At 51.0% G+C, this 21,161-nt stretch overlaps 16 protein-coding genes across 16 annotated transcripts; 7 read left to right on the top strand and 9 right to left on the bottom strand.

The window, feature by feature from the left end:
• Position 1: 1 nt before the first annotated feature.
• OGAPHI_006270 (uncharacterized protein) lies at positions 2–1,702 on the bottom strand (the record flags this gene model as incomplete). Its single annotated transcript, XM_046207540.1, has 1 exon — positions 2–1,702. One exon carries the CDS (start codon positions 1,700–1,702, stop codon positions 2–4), a length of 1,701 nt encoding a protein of 566 aa, XP_046059193.1.
• OGAPHI_006269 (uncharacterized protein) lies at positions 93–2,391 on the top strand (the record flags this gene model as incomplete). Its single annotated transcript, XM_046207539.1, has 3 exons — positions 93–577; positions 956–1,576; positions 2,049–2,391. The coding sequence occupies 3 exons, from the start codon at positions 93–95 to the stop codon at positions 2,389–2,391; spliced, it is 1,449 nt and encodes a 482-aa protein (XP_046059192.1).
• On the bottom strand, positions 1,759–2,943 carry OGAPHI_006268 (uncharacterized protein; the record flags this gene model as incomplete). Its single annotated transcript, XM_046207538.1, has 1 exon — positions 1,759–2,943. The coding sequence occupies one exon, from the start codon at positions 2,941–2,943 to the stop codon at positions 1,759–1,761; it is 1,185 nt and encodes a 394-aa protein (XP_046059191.1).
• A 310-nt stretch (positions 2,944–3,253) lies between these two features.
• On the top strand, positions 3,254–4,615 carry OGAPHI_006267 (uncharacterized protein; the record flags this gene model as incomplete). Its single annotated transcript, XM_046207536.1, has 1 exon — positions 3,254–4,615. One exon carries the CDS (start codon positions 3,254–3,256, stop codon positions 4,613–4,615), a length of 1,362 nt encoding a protein of 453 aa, XP_046059190.1.
• A 40-nt stretch (positions 4,616–4,655) lies between these two features.
• On the bottom strand, positions 4,656–7,364 carry OGAPHI_006266 (uncharacterized protein; the record flags this gene model as incomplete). The annotated part of the gene is made up of 1 exon (XM_046207535.1): positions 4,656–7,364. The coding sequence occupies one exon, from the start codon at positions 7,362–7,364 to the stop codon at positions 4,656–4,658; it is 2,709 nt and encodes a 902-aa protein (XP_046059189.1).
• Positions 7,365–7,460: 96 nt separating this feature from the next.
• On the bottom strand, positions 7,461–8,651 carry OGAPHI_006265 (uncharacterized protein; the record flags this gene model as incomplete). The annotated part of the gene is made up of 1 exon (XM_046207534.1): positions 7,461–8,651. The coding sequence occupies one exon, from the start codon at positions 8,649–8,651 to the stop codon at positions 7,461–7,463; it is 1,191 nt and encodes a 396-aa protein (XP_046059188.1).
• On the top strand, positions 7,951–9,824 carry OGAPHI_006264 (uncharacterized protein; the record flags this gene model as incomplete). The annotated part of the gene is made up of 2 exons (XM_046207533.1): positions 7,951–8,638; positions 8,950–9,824. 2 exons carry the CDS (start codon positions 7,951–7,953, stop codon positions 9,822–9,824), a joined length of 1,563 nt encoding a protein of 520 aa, XP_046059187.1.
• Positions 8,711–12,412, bottom strand: OGAPHI_006263 (uncharacterized protein; the record flags this gene model as incomplete). Its single annotated transcript, XM_046207532.1, has 1 exon — positions 8,711–12,412. The coding sequence occupies one exon, from the start codon at positions 12,410–12,412 to the stop codon at positions 8,711–8,713; it is 3,702 nt and encodes a 1,233-aa protein (XP_046059186.1).
• Positions 11,913–13,330, top strand: OGAPHI_006262 (uncharacterized protein; the record flags this gene model as incomplete). The annotated part of the gene is made up of 2 exons (XM_046207531.1): positions 11,913–11,987; positions 12,749–13,330. The coding sequence occupies 2 exons, from the start codon at positions 11,913–11,915 to the stop codon at positions 13,328–13,330; spliced, it is 657 nt and encodes a 218-aa protein (XP_046059185.1).
• Positions 13,331–13,381: 51 nt separating this feature from the next.
• On the bottom strand, positions 13,382–13,843 carry OGAPHI_006261 (uncharacterized protein; the record flags this gene model as incomplete). Its single annotated transcript, XM_046207530.1, has 1 exon — positions 13,382–13,843. One exon carries the CDS (start codon positions 13,841–13,843, stop codon positions 13,382–13,384), a length of 462 nt encoding a protein of 153 aa, XP_046059184.1.
• A 100-nt stretch (positions 13,844–13,943) lies between these two features.
• Positions 13,944–15,710, bottom strand: OGAPHI_006260 (uncharacterized protein; the record flags this gene model as incomplete). The annotated part of the gene is made up of 1 exon (XM_046207529.1): positions 13,944–15,710. The coding sequence occupies one exon, from the start codon at positions 15,708–15,710 to the stop codon at positions 13,944–13,946; it is 1,767 nt and encodes a 588-aa protein (XP_046059183.1).
• A 167-nt stretch (positions 15,711–15,877) lies between these two features.
• On the top strand, positions 15,878–17,527 carry OGAPHI_006259 (uncharacterized protein; the record flags this gene model as incomplete). Its single annotated transcript, XM_046207528.1, has 1 exon — positions 15,878–17,527. The coding sequence occupies one exon, from the start codon at positions 15,878–15,880 to the stop codon at positions 17,525–17,527; it is 1,650 nt and encodes a 549-aa protein (XP_046059182.1).
• OGAPHI_006258 (uncharacterized protein) lies at positions 17,009–17,578 on the bottom strand (the record flags this gene model as incomplete). Its single annotated transcript, XM_046207527.1, has 1 exon — positions 17,009–17,578. One exon carries the CDS (start codon positions 17,576–17,578, stop codon positions 17,009–17,011), a length of 570 nt encoding a protein of 189 aa, XP_046059181.1.
• A 51-nt stretch (positions 17,579–17,629) lies between these two features.
• OGAPHI_006257 (uncharacterized protein) lies at positions 17,630–19,630 on the top strand (the record flags this gene model as incomplete). The annotated part of the gene is made up of 1 exon (XM_046207525.1): positions 17,630–19,630. One exon carries the CDS (start codon positions 17,630–17,632, stop codon positions 19,628–19,630), a length of 2,001 nt encoding a protein of 666 aa, XP_046059180.1.
• On the bottom strand, positions 17,962–19,781 carry OGAPHI_006256 (uncharacterized protein; the record flags this gene model as incomplete). Its single annotated transcript, XM_046207524.1, has 3 exons — positions 17,962–18,187; positions 18,678–19,455; positions 19,739–19,781. 3 exons carry the CDS (start codon positions 19,779–19,781, stop codon positions 17,962–17,964), a joined length of 1,047 nt encoding a protein of 348 aa, XP_046059179.1.
• On the top strand, positions 19,693–21,114 carry OGAPHI_006255 (uncharacterized protein; the record flags this gene model as incomplete). Its single annotated transcript, XM_046207523.1, has 1 exon — positions 19,693–21,114. One exon carries the CDS (start codon positions 19,693–19,695, stop codon positions 21,112–21,114), a length of 1,422 nt encoding a protein of 473 aa, XP_046059178.1.
• Positions 21,115–21,161: the final 47 nt, after the last annotated feature.

The following is a 21,161-nucleotide window of genomic DNA, read 5'->3' as shown; positions in this document are numbered from 1 at the left end:
TCTATATGCTGTCGCTTTGACGGCCAATGATGCGCAGATTGTCTCTCACAATTGCTGCGCTGGTGCACCGATTGTCTCCGTACACCTCCAAAATGGTGAGTTTGGGAGCGATTCGCGAGATCACGGCCAGAGCCGAGTCGTCGCACGAACGAACAAACCCAAGGTCCAACGCAGTCAGCAGCGGGAACCTCAAGTTGCGGCCGATCTGCTTGAACAGGCCTCTGCTGATGTTTTTCACCGAGTTCAGGTTCAGCTCCACGAGCGTCTGGCACGAGTGCTCCAGGACCGCATATACTCCGTCGTCGCCCAGGTCAATGCACCGGCTCAAGTTGACGTCCATGAGTCCGCCGTTGATGGCCCAGTCGTTGAACAGCGACGACACTCCGGAGTCCGTGATTTGGTCGAGCATCACCAAAGACAGTTTTGTCAATGCGGGACAGAACGGTTTGACGCCCGACACCAAGAAGGTGTCTGTGAGGCCGCTGCATCCGTCCAGAATTAGCGTTTCCAAAGACTCGCCGTTGACACCCATCAGGTTGATGATGAGCTCGTCGTCGATCAATTCCTCCTTATTGGGGTACGAGATCTCCAGGTGTTTGAGGCTGCGAAGATAATGCGGCAGCAGGTCGTACACGCTCTTGGACGTGAGTCCGTCGAGTCTGCTGAGCGTGAGCTCCTCGAGGTTGTTGCCACAGTTGTCGAGCAGCGAGATCAGCGAGTCTGGCGTGAACCTGTGTGTATTTTTAATGTGGACTCCCTTGAGGTTTTTCCCCACAGGACTGTCGAAGAAGTCCTGCCATGTCTGGTCGTTGATCAGAAACGCGCCGTTCAAATAAATGTACTGCAAATTAGTGAACTTTTGTGCGTAGTAGTTGAGATTGTCCTTGTGGAGCCGGCCGCACATGTTGAGCACCAGCCGCTCCACGTTGGGACAAAAAGCGGCGATCTTGTTCAGCGCGACGCTGTCGATGTTGGAACAGTCCCAGAACTCGATCTCGCGCATGGCCGGGTCCAGAAACAGCGCCATGGTCCGGTTATCCAGAGACCTGTTCTTGGATAAGATACGGCCGATTTTTTTCATGTTCACCACGCCAATATCGCCCAACAAGTCCACCGCGTCGATGTTCTTCGAGATCACGTTGATGCAGCAATCCTGCAGCGTCGGGATCTTGAACTCCTGCTTGTCCAGAAGCGCGGCAGCCACCTTCTTCCGCCGTTTGCGAGCCTCGATCTCGTTGCGCTTCGTCAGCCGTTGCCGCTTGATCTCGTTCGTCGTGCACTCCGGACACAGGTACCCGATCCGCCCGTACTTCTCGATCCGCTTCGAGTACACCGAGATCACAAACTCGCGGTCGCACTCGATACAGAAGTTGTTGCCGTCTGCCTTCTCGTCGTCGTCCAGACCGTCCTCGCGCTGCGCACGGCGTCTTTTCGCGCGCGCCCGCTCTCTGATCCGCTTGATCTCGGCCGTCTCTTCCTCGCCCTCCAAAATCTCCTCGTCAGACTCGTCAGAACCGCCATTTTCCACCTCCTCGCCACCTGCCTCCTCCTCCAACTGGCGCCGCAGTCCCTCCTCGTACCGCGTCCGGATCGCCTCTGCGCTGATCCCCTGCTCCCGCAGAAACGACGTCAGCGCGCTGCTCGGGCCCTGCACCTGGAATTCCTCGCCAGTCTCCGTCTGTCTGCCTCTTCTACGCGACATAGCAATATTAAATAATTATTAGCTATCTACATCTTTATATGCTGGTGCGAGGTGGACTATACATTTTCAGTGTACACCGGCGGAGCCACCATGGGCTGCACACAGGTGTACGGCGGAGCTGGAGCGTGCTCGATCGAGTCGTAGTTTGGCGCCAGCTTCTCGGATGACCCAATCACAATGTCGTGCGCAAACCTGAACATGTTGATACCCTTTTTGGACGCGTTGGTGTTCTTGAGAGTCACACTCACACATATCTGGGTCCGGTTGCAGAAATACTTGCCGATGCTGATATTAGGCACAAATGGCCGCGGCAGAGAGTCGATCAGTGACCGTGCGGGCAGAACAGCACTCAGCGGAATCTCGTGGTAGAGCATGCCGTTGCGCTCGCTGAACTCTGCCACGTCGAAACGGGGCTCGGTGCCGGGCCTGAAGCCCAGCTTGAGCAGCTCCACGGGCGTTCCCGGGTTGCAAACGCGGTCGTGTCCGATCTTCAGCGTCATTTGCGAAACGATACTCAGGCGCACATTGGTGATCGCAAACTCTCCCAGTCCGGTGGACACTCCGTCCACAGCGTATTCGTGTGTTTGAGGCGTGGCGATCAACAGGTCACCCAGCTGCTGGATGTTGCTGTCGAGGTTCAAGTAGCCCACGGTGTTGAGACTCACCGTCAGCATGATGTCCGAAGCTAGCTGTGCTACGCTTTGGCTCTTCTTGGGGCCCGAAAAATACCGGCCCAGCTTGAACGCATGCTTTGCGCTTGCGGCGAGCGGGTTCGCCACAAGCGATCCGGCACACATCACCTTGCGCTTCATGCTCTGCTCGAACCACATGCTCTGCTTGCTCGAGGTCAAGATCGGGGTCACGTGATCGGAATCGCACTGGAAGCTGATGGGGAAGAAGGCAACGACAGGGTCGCTGTTGGCGAGCGTCACCACCACCTTTATGAAGTACTCGGTGGACACGCTGCCGTGGCCGACGCCGTCCTGGCCGTGGAAGTCGCACGACGACGGAAGCAGCTGGCTGTCGACCGGAAACTGGAACGAGACCGGATACGAAACAGCGTCGCCGTGGTTATAAACGGATGGCAGATTCTGTTTTGGTGCCAAGGTTTTCTTGTACCAGAACAGTTCCTGCGAGTCCTCCACGTCCTGATAGTCGGGCAGTCTGTGCAAAGTTTGTGTTCCGTCCATGTTTGTTGTGTAGGAGTCGACAAACACTTTTTTCGTGATTCTTGTATTCATGAGTCCTTTAAAGTATGCTCTTACAGCCACCACTTCTGTGGTTGTAAGGAAGCGGAGCTTGACGGTGGCATCGACGTTCGGGCTCTGTTGGGTATAGATTTCGCTCTTATTTGGCGGCTGGTGGAGCAGAAGTGTCACCGATACCATGTAGGTTCGAGGACCACAACTTTCCGGACGCACCTCCCGCTATATACGGGGAGAAAGCGGTAGCATTTTGGCTGGTGTGGAGATGCGGCTCAATTTAAGCCGCGCTTTTTTTACTCGCATTTGCAAATTGAAAAATTAGTATAGGAAAACACAATCTCGGGCCATGTCGAGGGTTTATCGATCTGGGTGTGTAATTGGCCGCAGGTATTTGGGGTCGTTGCGGAGACCGGATCTTGATCTGGACGCGTATAGCAGGACGGTGGACCAGTTTCGCGATATTTGTGCGCGAAGAAAGGTCCCGTTCCCGCTCGAGACCTACACAGCCTTGTACGAGCAGCTCAGGACGGCCCGTGCGCGGGCGGGGCAGTTGAAGCGCGAGGCCGGCGTTTTGCAGCGGCAGATGAAGGCCAGTAAGGCGGGCAAGGAGGTCGTTGACGAGCAATACGTGCTGGCCCAGCTGGCCGCCCTGAAACCGGTGCTGAAATCGGTCGATGAGACGCAACAGGGCATATTGTCGCAGCTCCGCGCAATGGCCGAGCAGCTACCCAACCTGATTTCCGACGACTCGCGCGAACAGCAGCAGCTCGTGGAGTACATCAACACCGACGGCCAGGTCGACCTCACGCCCCAGGAGACGTTCGACCACAAATCGATCTTGGAGAAAGCCGGGCTCGTGGAGTTTGCACGCGCCGCCAACGTCTCGGGACGCGGCTGGTACTACCTGCTGGGCGACATGGCACTTCTGGAGCAGGCTTTGGTGCAGTATTCGTTGAAACTGGCGCGCAAGGCCGGTTTCCAGATGGCCATCCCTCCGTCGATTGTGAGAACAGAAATTACCAGTGCTTGTGGCTTCAAGCCCAGAGACACAAACAACGAGCGGCAAGTTTACGAGCTCACACACGACAACCTGTGTCTGACAGGAACGGCGGAGATCCCGCTGGCCGCGCTGAGCATCGAGTCCGAGTACAAACTGGCCGAGCTGCCGCGCCGTCTTGTTGGAGTTTCGCGCAGCTACCGTGCAGAGGCCGGGGCAGCAGGCAGAAACACGCGCGGACTGTACCGCGTGCACGAGTTCACCAAGGTGGAGCTGTTCTGCTGGACGGCGGGCGACGTGGACGCCAGCAACGCCGAGTTCGACCGACTCGTGGAGTTCCAGAAACAGTTTGTTTCGAGTCTGGGGCTGCCAGTACGGGTTCTCATCATGCCCTGGGACGACCTCGGGGCCCCTGCGTTCAAAAAAATCGATATCGAGGCGTACATGCCTGGAAGAGGGTCCTGGGGAGAGGTGAGCTCGACGTCGAACTGTCTGGACTACCAATCCAGACGGTTGCACGCCCGGTACAGAGACGAGAAAAATAAGCTCAAGTTTGTGCATACTTTAAACGGTACAGCCTGTGCTGTTCCGCGGGTTCTTTTGGCTCTCGTGGAGAACAACTACGACCCCAAAACGCAGACCATCGCGATCCCAGACGTTTTGCAGCCGTACATGGACGATAAGTCTATTATCGACTGTCACTGTAAATAATTTAATTAGATCTTGGAATTAAATACCATGATTTATAAATTTACGGAACAGATGCCATCAACCGTTTTTCGTCGCTGTCAGTCAAAAACAACAACGTCTTGATCACAGGAAGCAGAATTCCCCGCTGTTCTTTATGTTCAAGGAATCCTAAAATCACGTTCTTCACGTACTCCATTTTCTCCTGTGTGTCTGGCGCAACTGCCTCGGGAGCAGGCGGCTCCACTATGCTTCCGGCACGGCTCATGATCGGGGACGTCTGGCCAGACTCGACGCTTGCAATGGACTCGCGTCTTTCTCTGGTTGTGCGGTACTGCTGCGAAAGAAGCTTGTACTTTTTGTTGAGCCGGATCAGTTTTTGCGAGGACTCCTCGTTGATCTTGCGCAGCTTGCCGTTCATCGCCTCCACGTCTCTCAGACGCGTCTCGCTGTCCTTCAACGACTCGCGCAGAGACTCCACGAGCTTGTAGTCGCGCTCGGAAGACGCCTCAGACTGTCCGTTGGCAGCTGGCTTGGCCGAGGCAAGACTCTTTTGCTGTTCCGCCACCCGGGCCTCCACCTCGTCCTTCTCACGACGCAATCCGTCCAGCTGGTCCCGCAGGTCCTCCAGGTTGGCCTTCATCTCGTCCAGTTCGCGCTGTTTCTTCTTCAGTGTCAAAGTCGACTCCCGTTCAAGAATGTCCCGCTCCTCGGCCACTCTATCCAGCCGGGCATTCAGGTCCTTCAACTTGTTGTTCTGTGACTCTTCCGTGTCAACAAGCAGCTGTCTGATCGTACCGGCCTCTCGCGTACGCTCCTGGAGCATCGACCGTGCCTCAGAAAGCTCGTCCTGCAAAACGTCGGTCCGACTCTCGTACTCCCGGTTGCGCATCAAAAGCTCCTCGCACCGACGCTTGATCGAGTCCACCTGGTCCGAAGAGCTCACCTTTGAGTTCTTGAGGTCCTCGTACCGGTCCTTGATCTCCTCGTAGTTCTTCACCAGCTTGTTGTTCTCCGTGCTCACCTTGTTCAACCGGAGCATCAGCTCATTGTATTCCTGTCGCAGAGTCTCTGTCTTTGTCACGGCCGCGTTCTTGGCCTCTGTGTTGGACGACATTTGCGATTTCAGCTCGCTCACCTGCACCTTGAGCTCCACCACCGTGTCGTTGAGACGTGCCTTTTCCTCCTCCAAGTACTTCAGCCGGCTCTCCTTGTCGTTGATCAGTCTGTCCTTGCGTGCCAAAGACGACTGTGCGCTCGAGAGATCCAGCTTCAGCTGCACCTCGCGCTCTTTTAATCCGCTCAGGTCGTTCAAATCTTTCTCTAAACCAGCTTTTTCTTTCACCAAACTGTTTATGCGTTTCTGGTACTGTGCGTTCTCTTCGCCAACGGTCTGGAAATTCTTGTCGAACCCAGCCTTGAGGTCCTCAATCTGTTTCTTGAGGTTCTGTATCAAGATCTCCTTCTCACCGCCAGAGTCTGCAGGCCGCTCTTTCTCCAACGTGGCGATCTTCTTCTCCAAAGACGACCGTGCACGCTCGTGGTCCTTCAACGCGTCCGAGTTCTGGATCCGCAAGAACTCCAGCTCAGACTTGACGGCTTCGAGCTCCGAAATCTTTTGCTTGTGCGTCTCCTGAAGACTCTTAAGCTCATCTTTGCTGGTGACCAATGAGTCGCCAACATCGCGCAACATGCCACGCAGGTTCTCTATCTCCTCCTTCTGCGCAGCCACCTCTTTTCCGAGCTCGGTAGCTTTCGTTTGCAACGCCTCAGCCTCAGAAGCTTGGCGCTCCAAAGTCTCCACCTTGTGTCGCAGCTCAATCACCTCTGTTTCGTTAACCTCCTGCTTCTTGACACCCTTCTTCTTCTTCCCCTTCTTCGGCCCGCACGTGGTTGGCTCCGGCTCGTTATGGGACTTGAGCTCCTCATTCAGCGATGAAACCTTGTCTTTGAACAACTGAGTCAGTTTTTTATTGGACTCCACAGACTTTTCCAGCTCTGCAACCTTACCTTCCACGACTTGTTTCGCCTCAACAGACTCGGCCAACGACTTCTGCACCTTGTCAACCAACTCCTCCTTCTCTTTTAATTTGGTAGCCAACTCGGTCTTTTCTTCCTCTTTCTTAGACTCACTGGCCCTCGAAGCCTCAAGCTCCTGTTTAACTGTCTCCAGCTCTGCTTTCAGCTTCTCCACCTCCTCTGAACTGGCCTCGCCCGATGGACTAGCCCGTAACTTCTCTATCTCCTCTAAATTGGCCTTGTTCTTGGCCTCGGCCTGCCGCAACTCTGTCTCTAATAACTTCTTGCTCGACTGTAGTCCACTCAAATAGTCTCTCACAGCGTCGATCTCGCCAATGCTCGTGCACGGACTCACATCCGCCAACATCTTTTCAAACGCACCAATCACCGCAGTCTTGCGCCTCTCGGCCTTATAGGCCTCGAACAAGATCGGGTACTTTTCGTCGTATTTGGAGAACTTACGCAAACGGCCCCTGATCTCTGCGGGCAGATCCGAATACCGTATGTTTGTGCCCGGGACATTCAAATTGACCACACTGTTGTCACTGCTCGGCTCGGACGAGCTCATTTCCCTCGGTTGGGTCATCCCTTCAGGGTCAGGCGTCTGCGTGGACAGGATTTTTGTCGCGGTGGCCGGGTCTATCCCGCCATTCGGTGCACCGGGGCTCTGTTTCCGCGTGCTGCTCACCTCCTCGTTGATCCGCGAAAACTCATCGGTCAAGTTCTTGCCGATCTGAGAGATCTTGGAAAACATGCTCGTGTGTTGTGTATCCAGAGCTTTTGATTTCACTATATGTCGGAATAAATTCTAACCGATTACCTAACCAAAAAGATATACAGAGACCCACCCTTACACCGTCGTCATGAAGCGCACCTCTGGGTGGTAGTAAACGGGACACGTCCAGTACGGTCTGTAGATGCCATTCCAGACCGAACCCTCCGCCTCGGGCTTGGTCGTCTGTGGCACGTCCAACTGCGTGTACTCCACGCCAAGTCCGTAGTTGTTCAGGTCCAGATCAACCACCCGTTTGTACACCTCGTAGCACACCAGTCTATCAGCGCCCAGACCGTTGAAGAACGAAAACACACCTTCCGGCTTTAGAAGACCAACTATTATGTCGTATAGTTCCAGCATGTCGGAGTATTGTTCGCTGAAAGTGTCGAAATATATCCCGTCAAAGAAAACACCCTGACTAAGAAGTGGTGGCAACGTTTCCTGCCACCTTCCTTTCAAGACCACCACGCCTTCTTTCTTAAACCACCCGTCTCTCTCCATCTTTGCGAGCACGTCCGGATGAGCCTCGCAGATGTAGTGTTTCTTTGGTTTTTTCTCCTGGATCATGGTGTCTATTATACCCATACCAAATCCAATGTTGAGAACCACCACGTTGTCCGGGTCCTCTGCGCTCTTGAACAGACTGTCGCATCCCGCCTTCATGAGCTTGTCCTCCCACTGCATCATCACACCGTCCTTTCTGTCTGTCAGTAATGCGTCATCGGTGTATTCCAGCTTGCTCTGCAAAAAGGTGGCATTATCACCAGCAGGATCGTACTCTTCTTTCTTCTCCTCTTCTACCGTACCGGCAACCTGTTCCTCCTCAAATCCGTCAATCTCGTCCTCGTCAATGAACTCCACATTCGACTCCATATGGCGCAGGAAAACCTCGGCACGAACACCAGCAGCAACAATCTGCTCCCAATATTTGGATCCACGGAACCCACGTCTATCCAGCACACATCCCGGTGTTTCGTTCTTCGAGCTCACCAGACACCAGCCCGCACCGTTCAGGAAAAGCTCGTCAATCATCTGTTCCACAATCTGCGTCTCCTCGTCCGTGAAGTCCTCCGCAACGTTCTCGCAGATAATATGCAAGGGAGTAGTGGTGGAACTGAGTTCTTCCTCCACTCCGCGCTCAAACTGGTCCACCTCTTCCAAAGTGTACGTTGCTGGGATTCCAGCAGACAGATACTCCTTCAGTTTCACCAGATGGTCAGGTGTGATTGGCCGTGGCAGTGCACACAGCTCGTGTAGTTCAGACATGGTTCTTGAAATTTTTTTTTCTCACTTGAATTATTTTGTACACTATAAATTTAGACTGTCTAGTTATCAATTAGCGTGGCCAGGTACTTGAGCGAGCTGTCCTTCAGATTGCGTGCGAAGACAGTATCGTAGTCGAGGTTTTCTTTGGACTTGGTGGCAGCCCCGTCCACTGTCACGTTCCCGGCCAGAAGTGGAGCAAGATAAGCGTACGACTCATCGTTGAGAATCCCCGTGTACAACGAGGAGCTTGACATAAACCGTTTGTCGGTCCACACGTCCACCAGAACCTCTCCGACAGTGTTGTCCTTCATTTCCTGTAGCGCAGAACATAACGACGTTTGGTCAACATCGTTCACAGTGGTGGTTGACTGCTCAAACACCTCTGCTGGTGGCTCTCTTGGAGTGAAGAACTTGTCCTCCTCCTCCTCCTCCGACTTGTCGTTTTGCGTGTTGTCCGAAACAACAACGTCCTCGGTCAGATCCGGCAGCGACACGTCGAACGAGCTGGTGAGGTCGATGTCTCCAAACATGTCGGCCTCGTCAACGGGCTCTGGCTCTGGCTCGGGCTGCTTGAACTTTTCGTGCGCTGCCTGCACAGGCGTCACCACCCGAGCACTAGGCTTCTTGGGCTCCGCCGGCAGCTGGCTCAGTGGCCGGGCATCTCGTAAAACCACAAAGTGGTGTTTCTCCTGGTTCTTCTCTCCCACAGACTTGGTGGTCAGTCGTTTCACCTTCTGCACCATCGACTCAATGCTGCGGTCTGCCTCGAACATAGAGCCCTTGCGGCTGGACATCACTGCCCAGTTGTCGCCTGGCTCTTCGGTTCCCAGCTTCTGTAGTTTGGCAGTCACGCTTGGAGAAAAGAGCAGGCCCCTTGAGTTTAGTGGAGCGTTCCTCTGCTCCACCACAGCACTGATACCCCGTTCCTTGATGTTCTTCTCGTGCTCCGCCCTTTGTCTTCTTGCCTCGCTGAAGTATCTCTGCAACTGTATTTCGCGAGCGTTATCGACAGGAGGTTCGACAGCAGCAGCAGGAGCAGCAGGAACAGTAGCCCTGACTTTCTCCGGTCTCACCTTATCAATGTTCAGCCCGAAACTGTCCACAAGATTGTCGGATTCGGCAGCAGAGACTTGGCGAATGGTTGACCGGTCAGAACTCCTCCGTTTCGCATAAGCTGCAGGCAGCTGGTATGTCATCGCGGAAGTTGCTTTAGGAACAGCAGGAACAACCTTAACTGTGTTCATCTTCTTAGGCTCCTCAGTTGAAGCTTTCTTAGAAACAGGAACTGGCACAACAGAAGCCCGTTTTCTGCGGAAGATCCGCTTGAAGAACGGAACACTGGCAGTTTTTGGTTTGGTGATCTTGGTGGAACTCACTCTATTGTTGTTGAGCATGTCCAGCGAGTCGGAACGCGGTTTCGAGACCACCATCTCCGGCAGCTCTTCTTTCTTTTCGGTAAGCAGTTCGTGTGCTTTCTTGATGTTCTTGAGCTCCTTTGCACGGGCCTCCTGACTCGAATTGATTACCTTCAACGTCTTCACCATCAGCTCCTTGTGTCTGTTGTACAAGTTCTCATTGGCAATTGGGTTCTCGTACGATAGCTGGTAGTCCAACATCTCGTAAACCTGTTCCAACACTAGCAACGACAATTGCTCAGCACTAACATCAAACTTGACGTGTTTGTGACAAACGCTGGCACCCTCGATCAGAATTCTGTCGGAATCAAAGTTGAGAGTAAGGAACCCGAAAATGGAGTACTTCTTCAAAAGACTCTTGTCGAACGGCATGTTGAGAAACACTGCAAACGACGACTTCATCTCCTCCATCTTGTACGACTCCAGTTCGTGGGCAGTGTAATACAGCGAGCGTTGACCCTCGTTGGAGCGGAACAGGTGGAAAGGTTGCGACTTGTTGAGGATCTTGGCCTTGTTGAGTACCTCAATCACATATGATCCGGTGTACTTGGCCACTTCGTAGACACCAATAAACTGCTGGTTGAACAGCTGGACGTAGGCCGCACCTTTGTAATTGTAGAACTGGGCCTCGACGCTGTCAATCTCGCACCATTTGTCAACCCTCATCTTAGGCAGACTCGAGAATGGAACCTCGTTCACCAACGAGTGCATCAGGATATCTGCGATCGACGGTTTGTGCAACGTGCGGGTGGTCTCCAGTTGCTCGTAGTAGTACGAGTCGTCCACGATCTCCAATGTGACCACATGGTCGCTGAAGATGATCATAACACCATTGTTTTTAACTGAGCTTTTAAGAACGTTTTGGATATCGAAAATTGCAACCACCCGTCTGGTGAGCCAACCGTACTGTAAGTCGGACGGCCATCCGCTGGCCAGTTCTGTTAGGATCTTCCCTGTTGGTGTGAAGATTCTGTGGTTGTATGGAGCGAGCTTATCTTTTCCGAAAGCGATGATGGTGTTGGTACAAGATTGGTAGTACTCGTCCACCTGTGGTTGCAATTCATGAGGCCACTTTTTCGAGCTTACCAGTCTATCCAAGATCAACTGCAGCTTTGGCAAATTAAGCGACGCGTTCATGATCGACTGGATTGTTTTTTGGTCGTACGTCAGCTTTTGGTAGCCAATTTGCTGGAGATCCACAAGAAACGCATCCAACTGGTTGAGGAAATTTTTCGTGGCAGCTTCGTGTCTCATGTGTGCTTTGTAGAAATACGGGATTGTGGTACCACTAGCTCTGAGCATCTCGAAACTTCCGTACGGCAAAGCAGCTTTGAGCACGTCCAGATAGATACAGTTGATTCTGGTGACCTCATCAATCGTTGGCGGGAAAATCTGATTAAGTTTGGCTGTGGTATAGTTTGGGATTTTACCTTCCAACACGTCGACTCTTAATGGGATCAAGAACTTTTGCAAAAAATGCACCAAGGAGACCGTAAAGTTTGTTTGGACATTGACCAGCTCGTTGCATATACTTTTTATCAGAACATCGTCAAAGTCGTCGTTTATCAATCCGTCGAAAGGAGGCTTGTAGGCCTTTTCTGTTGGTTCTGGCGAGTACTCTGTGAGTGGATCAAACAGATGTTCCAGTTGTTCGCCGATGAAAAACGCCAGCTCGTTGTTTTTGTCGGTTTCCTCTGGAGACCCGAGGTTGGAATAAATAACGTCAATGACATGAGAGTTGCGTTGTTTCCGTTGCTGGGCGAACCCCATCTTGAGGATCATCTCTCCGACGTCTGCGGGGGCTCTGTTGTCGATGAGTTTCATCTCTGAAGCAACTTTCCCTGCCATGGTCTCGTCCCAGTCAAAATTTGGGTCCAGTTTAGCTACTTTGGTCATCAGAGCCAATGTAGACGGTTTGAGAGTAGCGAATGTGCGCAGGTTCGAGACCGCAAGGGCTTTCCTGACACTGCTCTTTCTGGACTCACCTTGCAAATTCTGGATCGCGGGATAGTATTTTGAGTTTTTGCCCAAGGACATGGAATCAACAATGGTTTGGCCATGAGCACTGATAACCATGGAGCTAAGCTTTTTAGTGGTCTGATTCTGATACACCATGGACAACATCTTTCCAAACAGCACATCGTCGCCCTCGAAATACACAGCGTTCGGAAGCAACGAACGCCAGTATTGCTCGGTAGCCTGTTCGGGATGGGTCTCGGGGCCAAGATCGTCCATGTACTGAGAACTGCTGCGTCTGATGGGGTTGGATTCGTTGAAAGACGAATAGAACGAGGGCTTGATGGTAGAGCCACCCTGGGACACTTGATCACTTGTTTGACGACTCATTTATAGGTAAATTTATTCGTTTCAAACAAGCTATCCATTTGTTTCTAAATTATGTTTTAAGTGTAAACAAATGTTTCAAGAACGGAGCTAAAAAACTCTGGGCAGTGCAAGCCAAAGGGAAAAAAATATTGACAATTATTTTGTTTGAAGGTTGCACAGCCATAATTTGTAATTCTTAGAAATCTGAGTAATAGCTGAGTAAAAATTGTGGGGCGAGAAAAAAGGTTACAAAAAGGGAGCAAGGAAGATCATTTTGACATTATTCTATTTAACTGAATAAAATGGCAAAGAAAGTTGCAGTAAGTATGGCGAGCTAGGATCAATTGCTGACGTCAGATTATCATCTACTCTTTATATCACCATATTGCAACTCTGGCCGAGTCTGCAAAGGCAGGTGTGGAACAAACAGGTACCAAGGCCGAAATCTACCAGGTTGCTGAGACGTTGCCAGATACCATTCTGCAGAAATTGCATGCTCCTCCTAAGAAAGATTACCCTGTGATCACCGCGGACGTCTTGAAGGAGTACGATGGGTTCTTGTTTGGTATCCCAACCAGATTCGGTAACTACCCTGCCCAATTTAAGGCATTTATCGATTCTATCGGAGGTCTGTGGGCTGCAGGTACTTTATACCACAAACCGTTTGGTGTTTTTGTTTCTACAGGTACCGGTGGGGGTAACGAAACTACCGCAGTCAACTCCTTGTCTACCTGGGTCCATCAGGGTATGATCTACGTTCCTTTGGGATACGCAGCCGCATTCCCGCAATTGACCAACTTGAACGAGGTTCACGGCGGTTCTCCATGGGGAGCAGGTACTATTGCTGGAGCTGACGGATCTAGACAAGTTACTCCATTAGAGCTGGAGATTGCAAAAATCCAGGGAACCGAATTTGCCAAGGCAATTGAGAAGTTCTGAGAAGCTACAACTTGCGTTTATATGGCTAGGTAAATGAAATTGTTAGTTGCGTTACAAAAAGTTTGAGTAGTAGTCGTAATCAGGGTCCATGAACGAAGTCCCATACGTGTCCTGATCCATGTACAAGCTGAGCAGATCAAACACCCAATCAAAGTCGGTGTGATCTGAGTACACAGAAGAGGATTCTGTTGGTGCCTCTGATGATAACTGTCTTTCTTTTCCTGGAACCAGATAGAACTTCTCCGAATGGTCTTTGAAAGCGCTTTCTTTGCTGAACGAGCTGACCGCAGTCAATTGGTCAATTGTAGTCTGTTCTGTCGCGTTTGTTCCGTCTGAAAATAGAACACTGGATGGGGTATTATTCAAAACGAAGCTGTTATCCTCAGATATGATCTCGTGAGAGTGTTTAGCCCTTGGAGCCGGTTTGCGCCAAAAAGATAATTGTCTCTTCATTTTGGGCTTGGATTTGAAATTGTCCATGATCTTGGTGAACGTCTTGGATCGCTTCAGCATCGCAAAACTGCTTTCGAAAACAGGCTAGAATATCATGATAAATCATCCATGGTACTCACACAGAACCAGAAAAATTACCCAAGCAGAACAGCCAGAACATCTAACTAGCACACGAACGCATCTCCATTTTCAGGCCAAACCTCACATCCGAACACCATCTCTTCTGGACTTCTGGCAACTCGTCGCCCCATTTGGTGCTATCGTACGGGTTTGTGGCCATTTTGATCATTTTGTCAATGTAATCTGGGTGCAAGTCATTTTCCACAGTGTATTCAATGACTTCGTTCAGCATCCAGTTTTTAGGCACAAATAGCGGATTCACGCTAGAAGCTCTTGCCAACCGTTCGCCGTCTGAAAGACCCTCTTGGTCGACTCTGTTTTTGAACACGGCCAGAAAACTCTTGAGCTCTTTTAAAATATTCTCCTTGGTGTAGTCATTAACCAAATCTTCTTGGAAATCGTCAGGAACAAACAGTTCGGCCACCGAGTCATAGTCAACTTCGCCCGTCAACGGAACAGACTGTAAAGTCTTGAAGAACCCGTTGTAGTCGATCTTGGTAGCCTGCAACATCTCAAACATCGGAGCAAGGACCTCAGAATGATCAGACGACCTAGGACTAATGCCAATTCGCTTGCACATAATGTTTAGGTAATCGTCCATGAACAGTTTCTCATAGACACTGGCACCAATATCGATAATCACATTGGCCCGTTTCATCATCTGCTCCATCCATTCCTCTTTTATTCCAGCATTAAAATCTGGAGCATCGAGCAATTCCTGGTCGGCTCCGATCAGCTCTGCGACATCTTCGCCCAATTTCACCAAATTGTACCAGATGGCGCTCGGAGTATTTGCAAAACTGTACCGTTTGGAGCTGTCTTCGTGGTTCGAGGTATAGTCTGGAGAAAAATACTCCATAAATGCGAATGGACCAAAGTCCAGCGAGAGTCCCAAAACAGAGGTGTTGTCTGTGTTCAAAACACCGTTCAGGAACCCATAGACGTGCCATAATGCTGTGGTTTTAGCGTTTCGAGCAACAATCTCCAGATACATTTTGTCGTAGCGAGTAAGAACAATATTTTTGCTCGTCACCTGTTTCTCGACTTCTTTCCAGACCTGCTGGTCGGTCAGAAGTTTATTTTTGAAAACTTCGTCAATCACATAATCGCTGAGCTCTATCAGCCCCTTTCTGTCTCCTCTCCACTTGTACAGGTCGAAAGTTCCGATTCTGACCCAACTTGGAGCCATTCTGCACACAACGGCACATTTCTCGTGACGTGCACGCATGGCGTAGGTTCTTGGTAGCACACTAATAGCCAACGCTCTGGTGGATGGAATGCCAATGGCGTTCAGAGACTCACTAATGACGAATTCCCGAAGACTCGAGCTGAAAAGAGCTTTTCCGTCTGCGAACCGAGAAAACGGCGTGGTTCCAGCTCCCTTGAGCTGCAACTCGTATCTCTCGCCATCTTTGGCACTCTGAACTTCAAACAGGTTCACCACACGGCCGTCGCCCAATTGCCCGGCAAATTGGCCAAATTGATAACCTGCGTACGCCTGGGCATACGGGAACGGATCCGTAATAACTTTTTCCCCGGAAACGATCTGTTGGAACTCTTTGGACGAGGCCTCCGACTGGTCAAGGCCGAGTGTGTCCAATGCTGCGGGCGATGCAGTAATAAAATGGTACTCTTTCCTCGGAGTCGGTTTACAATATGTGAAGGCGCCGTCCGTCAGCCGTCTGGCAATATGGAACACCTCCGGAGAGGTGTTAGGGTCCTTTGCCACAGCAACGGTAGGAACACGAGGATCCGGGGTCAGTCTTTTTGTGAACGAAGAAGTTTTCGGAAGCGACTGAAGACTCATTCGTTTGGCCATTGAGCGAAAATTGGGTCGTAAAAATAGAATTGCTGTTTTTTTCAGTCAAATCGATTTCCCAAACTTTTTTTTATCGATACCAATCAAAATGACTAATTAGAAATAACCCTTGTATATAAAAAGCTGTTGCCAAATTATTTTTCATCAAAATTTTCATGAGTGTGTTTGTCCACGAAAAGAAAGGAACCGACGACACCGTCGCCGATGGTTCGGAAGCAAAGCCGTTCAAGTCTGCTTCTTACGCTTTGCTGAAGTCTCCTGAGGCCAAGGTGTTTGTGTCGAAAGAAACCGAACAAGGGGAGGAATATGTCGAGATTTCTCCAACCGCGCTAAAAAAGGCTAAGAAAGGTGTTGAATCCTTGAAGAAGAAGGAAGAAAAGGCCCGCAAGCAGGCCGCAGAGGCCGCTGCCAAATCTGACGAAGAGAACGCTAAATTGCTGGCGGCCATGAAGATTACCGTCACCGAAGACAAGTCTCTTCCTCCAGCACAGAAAATTAAAATCAGCTCCATCAGCAAACATGTGGACCAGAGAGTCAAAGTCCAAGGTTGGATCCACCGTTTGCGTTCGCAAAAGGGTCTGGCGTTTGTGGTTTTGAGAGACGGTACCGGATACGTCCAATGTGTCTTGTCCGGCGACCTTGCCAACGCTTATCAAACACTCAGTTTGACCGTCGAATCCACGCTCTCCATCTATGGAACAATCAAGAAGTTGCCTGAAGGAAAGTCTGCTCCTGGCGGAGTGGAATTAGTGGTGGACTACTACGAAGTCGTGGGTCTGGCACCATCTGGTAAGGACTCCTTCACCAACAAGATCCAGGAAGGTACCGATCCTTCCATCTTGTTGGACCAAAGACATCTTGCTCTTAGAGGAGAAACTTTGTCTGCTGTGATGAAGGTGCGTGCCGCTCTTTTGGCTGCCATCAGAAGAGTTTATCAGGAAGAGGCAGTCACCGAGGTGACTCCTCCATGTATGGTGCAAACTCAGGTTGAAGGTGGCTCAACCTTGTTCAAGATGGACTACTATGGTCAGGAAGCCTTTTTGACTCAGTCTTCGCAACTTTATCTGGAGACCTGTCTTCCAGCTTTGGGAGACGTGTATTGTATCCAGGAGTCTTTCCGTGCCGAAAAGTCTCACACCAGAAGACATTTGAGTGAATATACCCATATCGAGGCAGAATTGGCTTTCTTGACGTTTGATGATCTCCTGGCACATATCGAGAAGGTCATCAGCAAGACTGTGACCTATGTGTTGGAAGATCCTGTTGCTGGTCCATTGGTGAAACAATTACATCCTGGGTTTGTGGCACCACAAGTTCCGTTCAAGCGCATGGAGTACATTGAGGCTCTTGAATGGTTGAACGAAAACGGCATTCCAAACGAGGACGGAGAGAAGTTCAAGTTCGGAGACGACATTGCTGAGGCTGCCGAGAGAAAGATGGTGGACACCATTGGTTTTCCTATCTTGCTTATCAGATTCCCTGTGGAAATCAAGTCTTTCTACATGAAGAAATGTGTTGACGACCCAAGAGTCACCGAGTCTGTTGATGTTTTGATGCCTACTGTTGGTGAGATCACTGGAGGATCCATGAGAATTGAGGATACTCAAGAGTTGCTCGATGGATTCAAGAGAGAAGGAATTGATGCTGCCAGCTACTACTGGTTCACCGACCAAAGAATCTACGGAACATGTCCACACGGAGGCTACGGTTTGGGTACCGAGAGAATCCTCGCGTGGTTGTGCAACCGGTTCACCGTTAGAGAATGCTCCTTGTATCCTCGTTTCACCGGAAGATGTAAGCCATAGATAATTTTTTTCTCGCTGGTAAATTAATAGAGTCTTCAAATTTTTCTCCATAGCAGCTTATCTTGGGGATATTTTCCTCCAACAAATTTTTTAAAAAATTCAATGATTTCCTCAATGCTTTCAATGCTCTCGCTTAGCGAGCCGACACCAGAAGGTGCTATTGCTCTGAAGTCGTTGGTTTTCAAGCCTAAGACCGCAAAGACAGCCACTCCAGTTCCTCTTATTGTTGTTGCGCCTGCTTCTGTGCCTACTCCAGGAGGGGCTATTGCAAAAGCAGGTTCTGTGAAGGAGCCTAGATTGGCTGCCGACGAGCTCACCCAGCAATTTTTCAACACTGCTGCTAAGGAGTTCACTATTGCCTCTCTTGGAAACGACCATGTTGGCAAGGTTCGTGTTCTTCTTGAACATAGCATCAAATCTGACTCCACTTTGTACTACTTGTCCAACTCCACTGGTAAGGTTGTTTTGACTGGAGAAAAGATCCACGAGTTCCTGGCCACTTTCGAGCCTACTGTGGTCGACTTTGCCGCCAAGGAGGAGCCAAAACAGGAGGTCAAGTCTGACGCCAAGATCGACGACGCCAAGCTCATTGGTGTGACCGTTGATAGAGATCTTGATTTTTCAGGCTGGTACCAACAGATCTTGACCAAGGGAGAGATGCTTGACTACTACGACGTTTCCGGTTGTTACATCATGCGTCCTGCTTCCTACTCCATCTGGGAGAAGATTCAAAGATGGTTCGACGACCGGATTAAGGCTGACGGTGTTTCCAATGCCTACTTCCCAATGTTTGTTTCTTCGAGAGTTCTGGAGAAAGAGAAGGACCACGTTGAAGGTTTTGCTCCAGAGGTTGCCTGGGTGACCAAGGCCGGATCCTCGGACCTGGAGGAGCCTATTGCTATTAGACCAACAAGTGAGACCGTTATGTATCCATACTATGCCAAGTGGATCCGTTCTCACAGAGACCTGCCTTTGAAACTTAACCAGTGGAATTCTGTGGTCAGATGGGAGTTCAAGCACCCACAGCCATTCCTGAGAACAAGAGAGTTCTTGTGGCAAGAAGGGCACACTGCTCACTTGACCGAAGAAGAAGCCGGAAAACAGGTGCGTTTAATCTTGGACCTCTACGCCGGAGTGTACGAGGAACTACTTGCTGTTCCTGTGATAAAGGGTGTCAAGACCGAGAACGAGAAGTTTGCTGGAGGATTGTACACCACCACATGTGAAGGTTACATTCCAACCAGTGGAAGAGGTATTCAGGGTGCTACCTCTCACCACTTGGGTCAGAACTTCTCCAAGATGTTCGGCATTTCTGTGGAAAACCCTCTTGGTCCTGAGCATCCAAAGATTTTTGCTAACCAGACTTCTTGGGGTCTGTCTACTAGAGTCATTGGTGTCATGGTGATGATCCACTCCGACAACAAGGGACTGGTGATTCCTCCAAGAGTGTCGCAGAACCAGGTCGTGATCATTCCTGTTGGTATTACCAACAAGACCACCAAGGAGGTCGAAGAGAAGCTGTACAAGACTTGTTCCGAGTTGAAGGAGCAGCTGTCTGCCTCGGAGGTGCGTACTATCACCGATTTCAGAACAAACTACTCTCCGGGTTGGAAGTTCTCCGACTGGGAGCTTAAGGGTGTTCCAATCAGACTGGAGGTTGGTCCAAAGGACTTGGCCAAGAACTCTGCCCTGGCAGTGAGAAGAGACACTGGTGAAAAGGTATCTGTTTCGCTGGACTCTATCAAGACTGACATTCCAAAGCTTTTGGAAACCATCCAACAATCTCTTTACCAAAACGCCAAGGACAAGTTCGACACCCACAGAAAGATCGTCACCGAGTGGAAGGACTTTGTGCCAACGCTCAACAAGAAGAATGTCATCCTGGCCCCATGGTGTGGTGACGCTGACTGTGAGGACGATATTAAGGACTCGTCCGCCAAGAAAGACAGCGGAGAGGAGTTCGAGACCGACGAGAAGGCTCCTTCGATGGGTGCCAAGTCGCTGTGTATTCCTTTCGACCAGCCAGAGCTCAAGGAGGGCCAGAAGTGTGTCAAGTGTGACAAGCCGGCCATCAACTTCACCATGTTTGGTAGATCTTACTGATTGCAGGCGGTGCAAGGTGTAGATTTTAATGAAAAATTGGTTCATATAATGAGTAGTGACTAATGTTCTCTCGAGCTTTAACGAGACAAGTTTCTGTGCGGTTTATACGCTGCAACAGCAGTCTGCCGGAAGGTTCGACCGAGTTGCCCATTTGTGTGCGGGACCTTGTTCAAGATGCGCCGGCAATAGGCCAATCGATCAAAATCAACGGCTGGGTGAAATCGTCGCGGGTGTCCAAGAACGTTGCGTTTGTTGATCTGGTGGACGGCACCACGGACCAGGACGTCAAGTGTGTGATTCGGCCACCGTCTTTGCTGCCAAAGGACGTGAGCACGGGCGCGGGAGTGCAGATTGCCGGTGTTTGGAGCCAGGGTAAGGGAAAACAGAGCCACGAGATCCAGGTGACCTCGGACCCTGGGTCTGCCGTGAAGGTGTTGGGCTCTGTTGAGGAGTTATATCCGCTTCAGAAAAGAAACCACACGAGCCAGTTCTTGCGGACAATCCCCGAGTACAGATGGCGGGTCCCCGAGGCCGGTGCTACGCTGCGTTTGGGGTCGCGGCTGGAGAGCGCGCTGACAAGCTTCTTCGACACAAACTCGTTCTACAAGACGCACCCACCGATGGTGACCAGCAGCGACTGCGAAGGTGCCGGTGAGCTGTTTCGGGTCGAATCTGCCTCGAAGCTGAGCTCCAAAGAGCAGTTTTTCGGCAAAGAGGCGTATCTGACAGTTTCGACACAGCTACACCTGGAGGTTCTAAGTGCTGCTTTGGGCCGTGTGTGGACGCTCAGTCCGTGCTTCCGTGCCGAGGAAAGCGACACGAACCGGCATTTATCTGAGTTCTGGATGTTGGAGGCAGAAATCTCGTTTGTCGAGACAGTGGACCAACTGACGCGGTTCTCGGAGGCCATGTTGCGACACGTAGGTCAGAGACTGCTCCAGCACGGGGAATCTGGGTTACCGGAGATTGCAAAAGCCCGCTGGGAGATGCTGGCCCACGGCAAGTACACCCAGATAACCTACACTGAGGCCATTGATCTTGTACAAAGGAACAGCGAGCTGTTCACCACGGTGCCGCAATGGGGGTCTGGGCTCGGGTCGGAGCACGAGAAGTGGCTGGCGGGCGAGCATTTCAAGGGCCCGGTGTTTGTGGTGGACTATCCTGTGGAAGAAAAGCCGTTCTACATGAAAAAGAACACGGACGGAAAAACCGTGGCCTGCTATGACCTGCTTATCCCGGACATCGGCGAGCTGATCGGCGGGTCTGTGAGAGAACACGATTTGCAGAAACTGGAGCTGGAGATGGCAGCACGCAAAATGGATGCCGGTCCGCTTACATGGTACTTAAACCTGCGCAAAAACGGTAGCGTTCCCCACGGCGGGTTTGGGCTAGGGTTCGAGCGTCTTTTGCAGTACCTTAGCGGTGCTGACAACATCAGAGACACCATCCCGTTCCCAAGAGCAGCCAATCAGTGCACTTGTTAGATTGTATAACCTGGTGGGCGCACGACCACCCCGAATTAATGTTATCT

Source organism: Ogataea philodendri, assembly GCF_020536065.1.
Source record: "Ogataea philodendri strain CBS6075 chromosome Unknown scaffold5, whole genome shotgun sequence".
Taxonomy (NCBI): Eukaryota; Fungi; Ascomycota; class Pichiomycetes; order Pichiales; family Pichiaceae; genus Ogataea; species Ogataea philodendri.
Note: the sequence above shows the minus strand (reverse complement) of the source record. Positions and strands in the feature narration are given on the sequence as shown.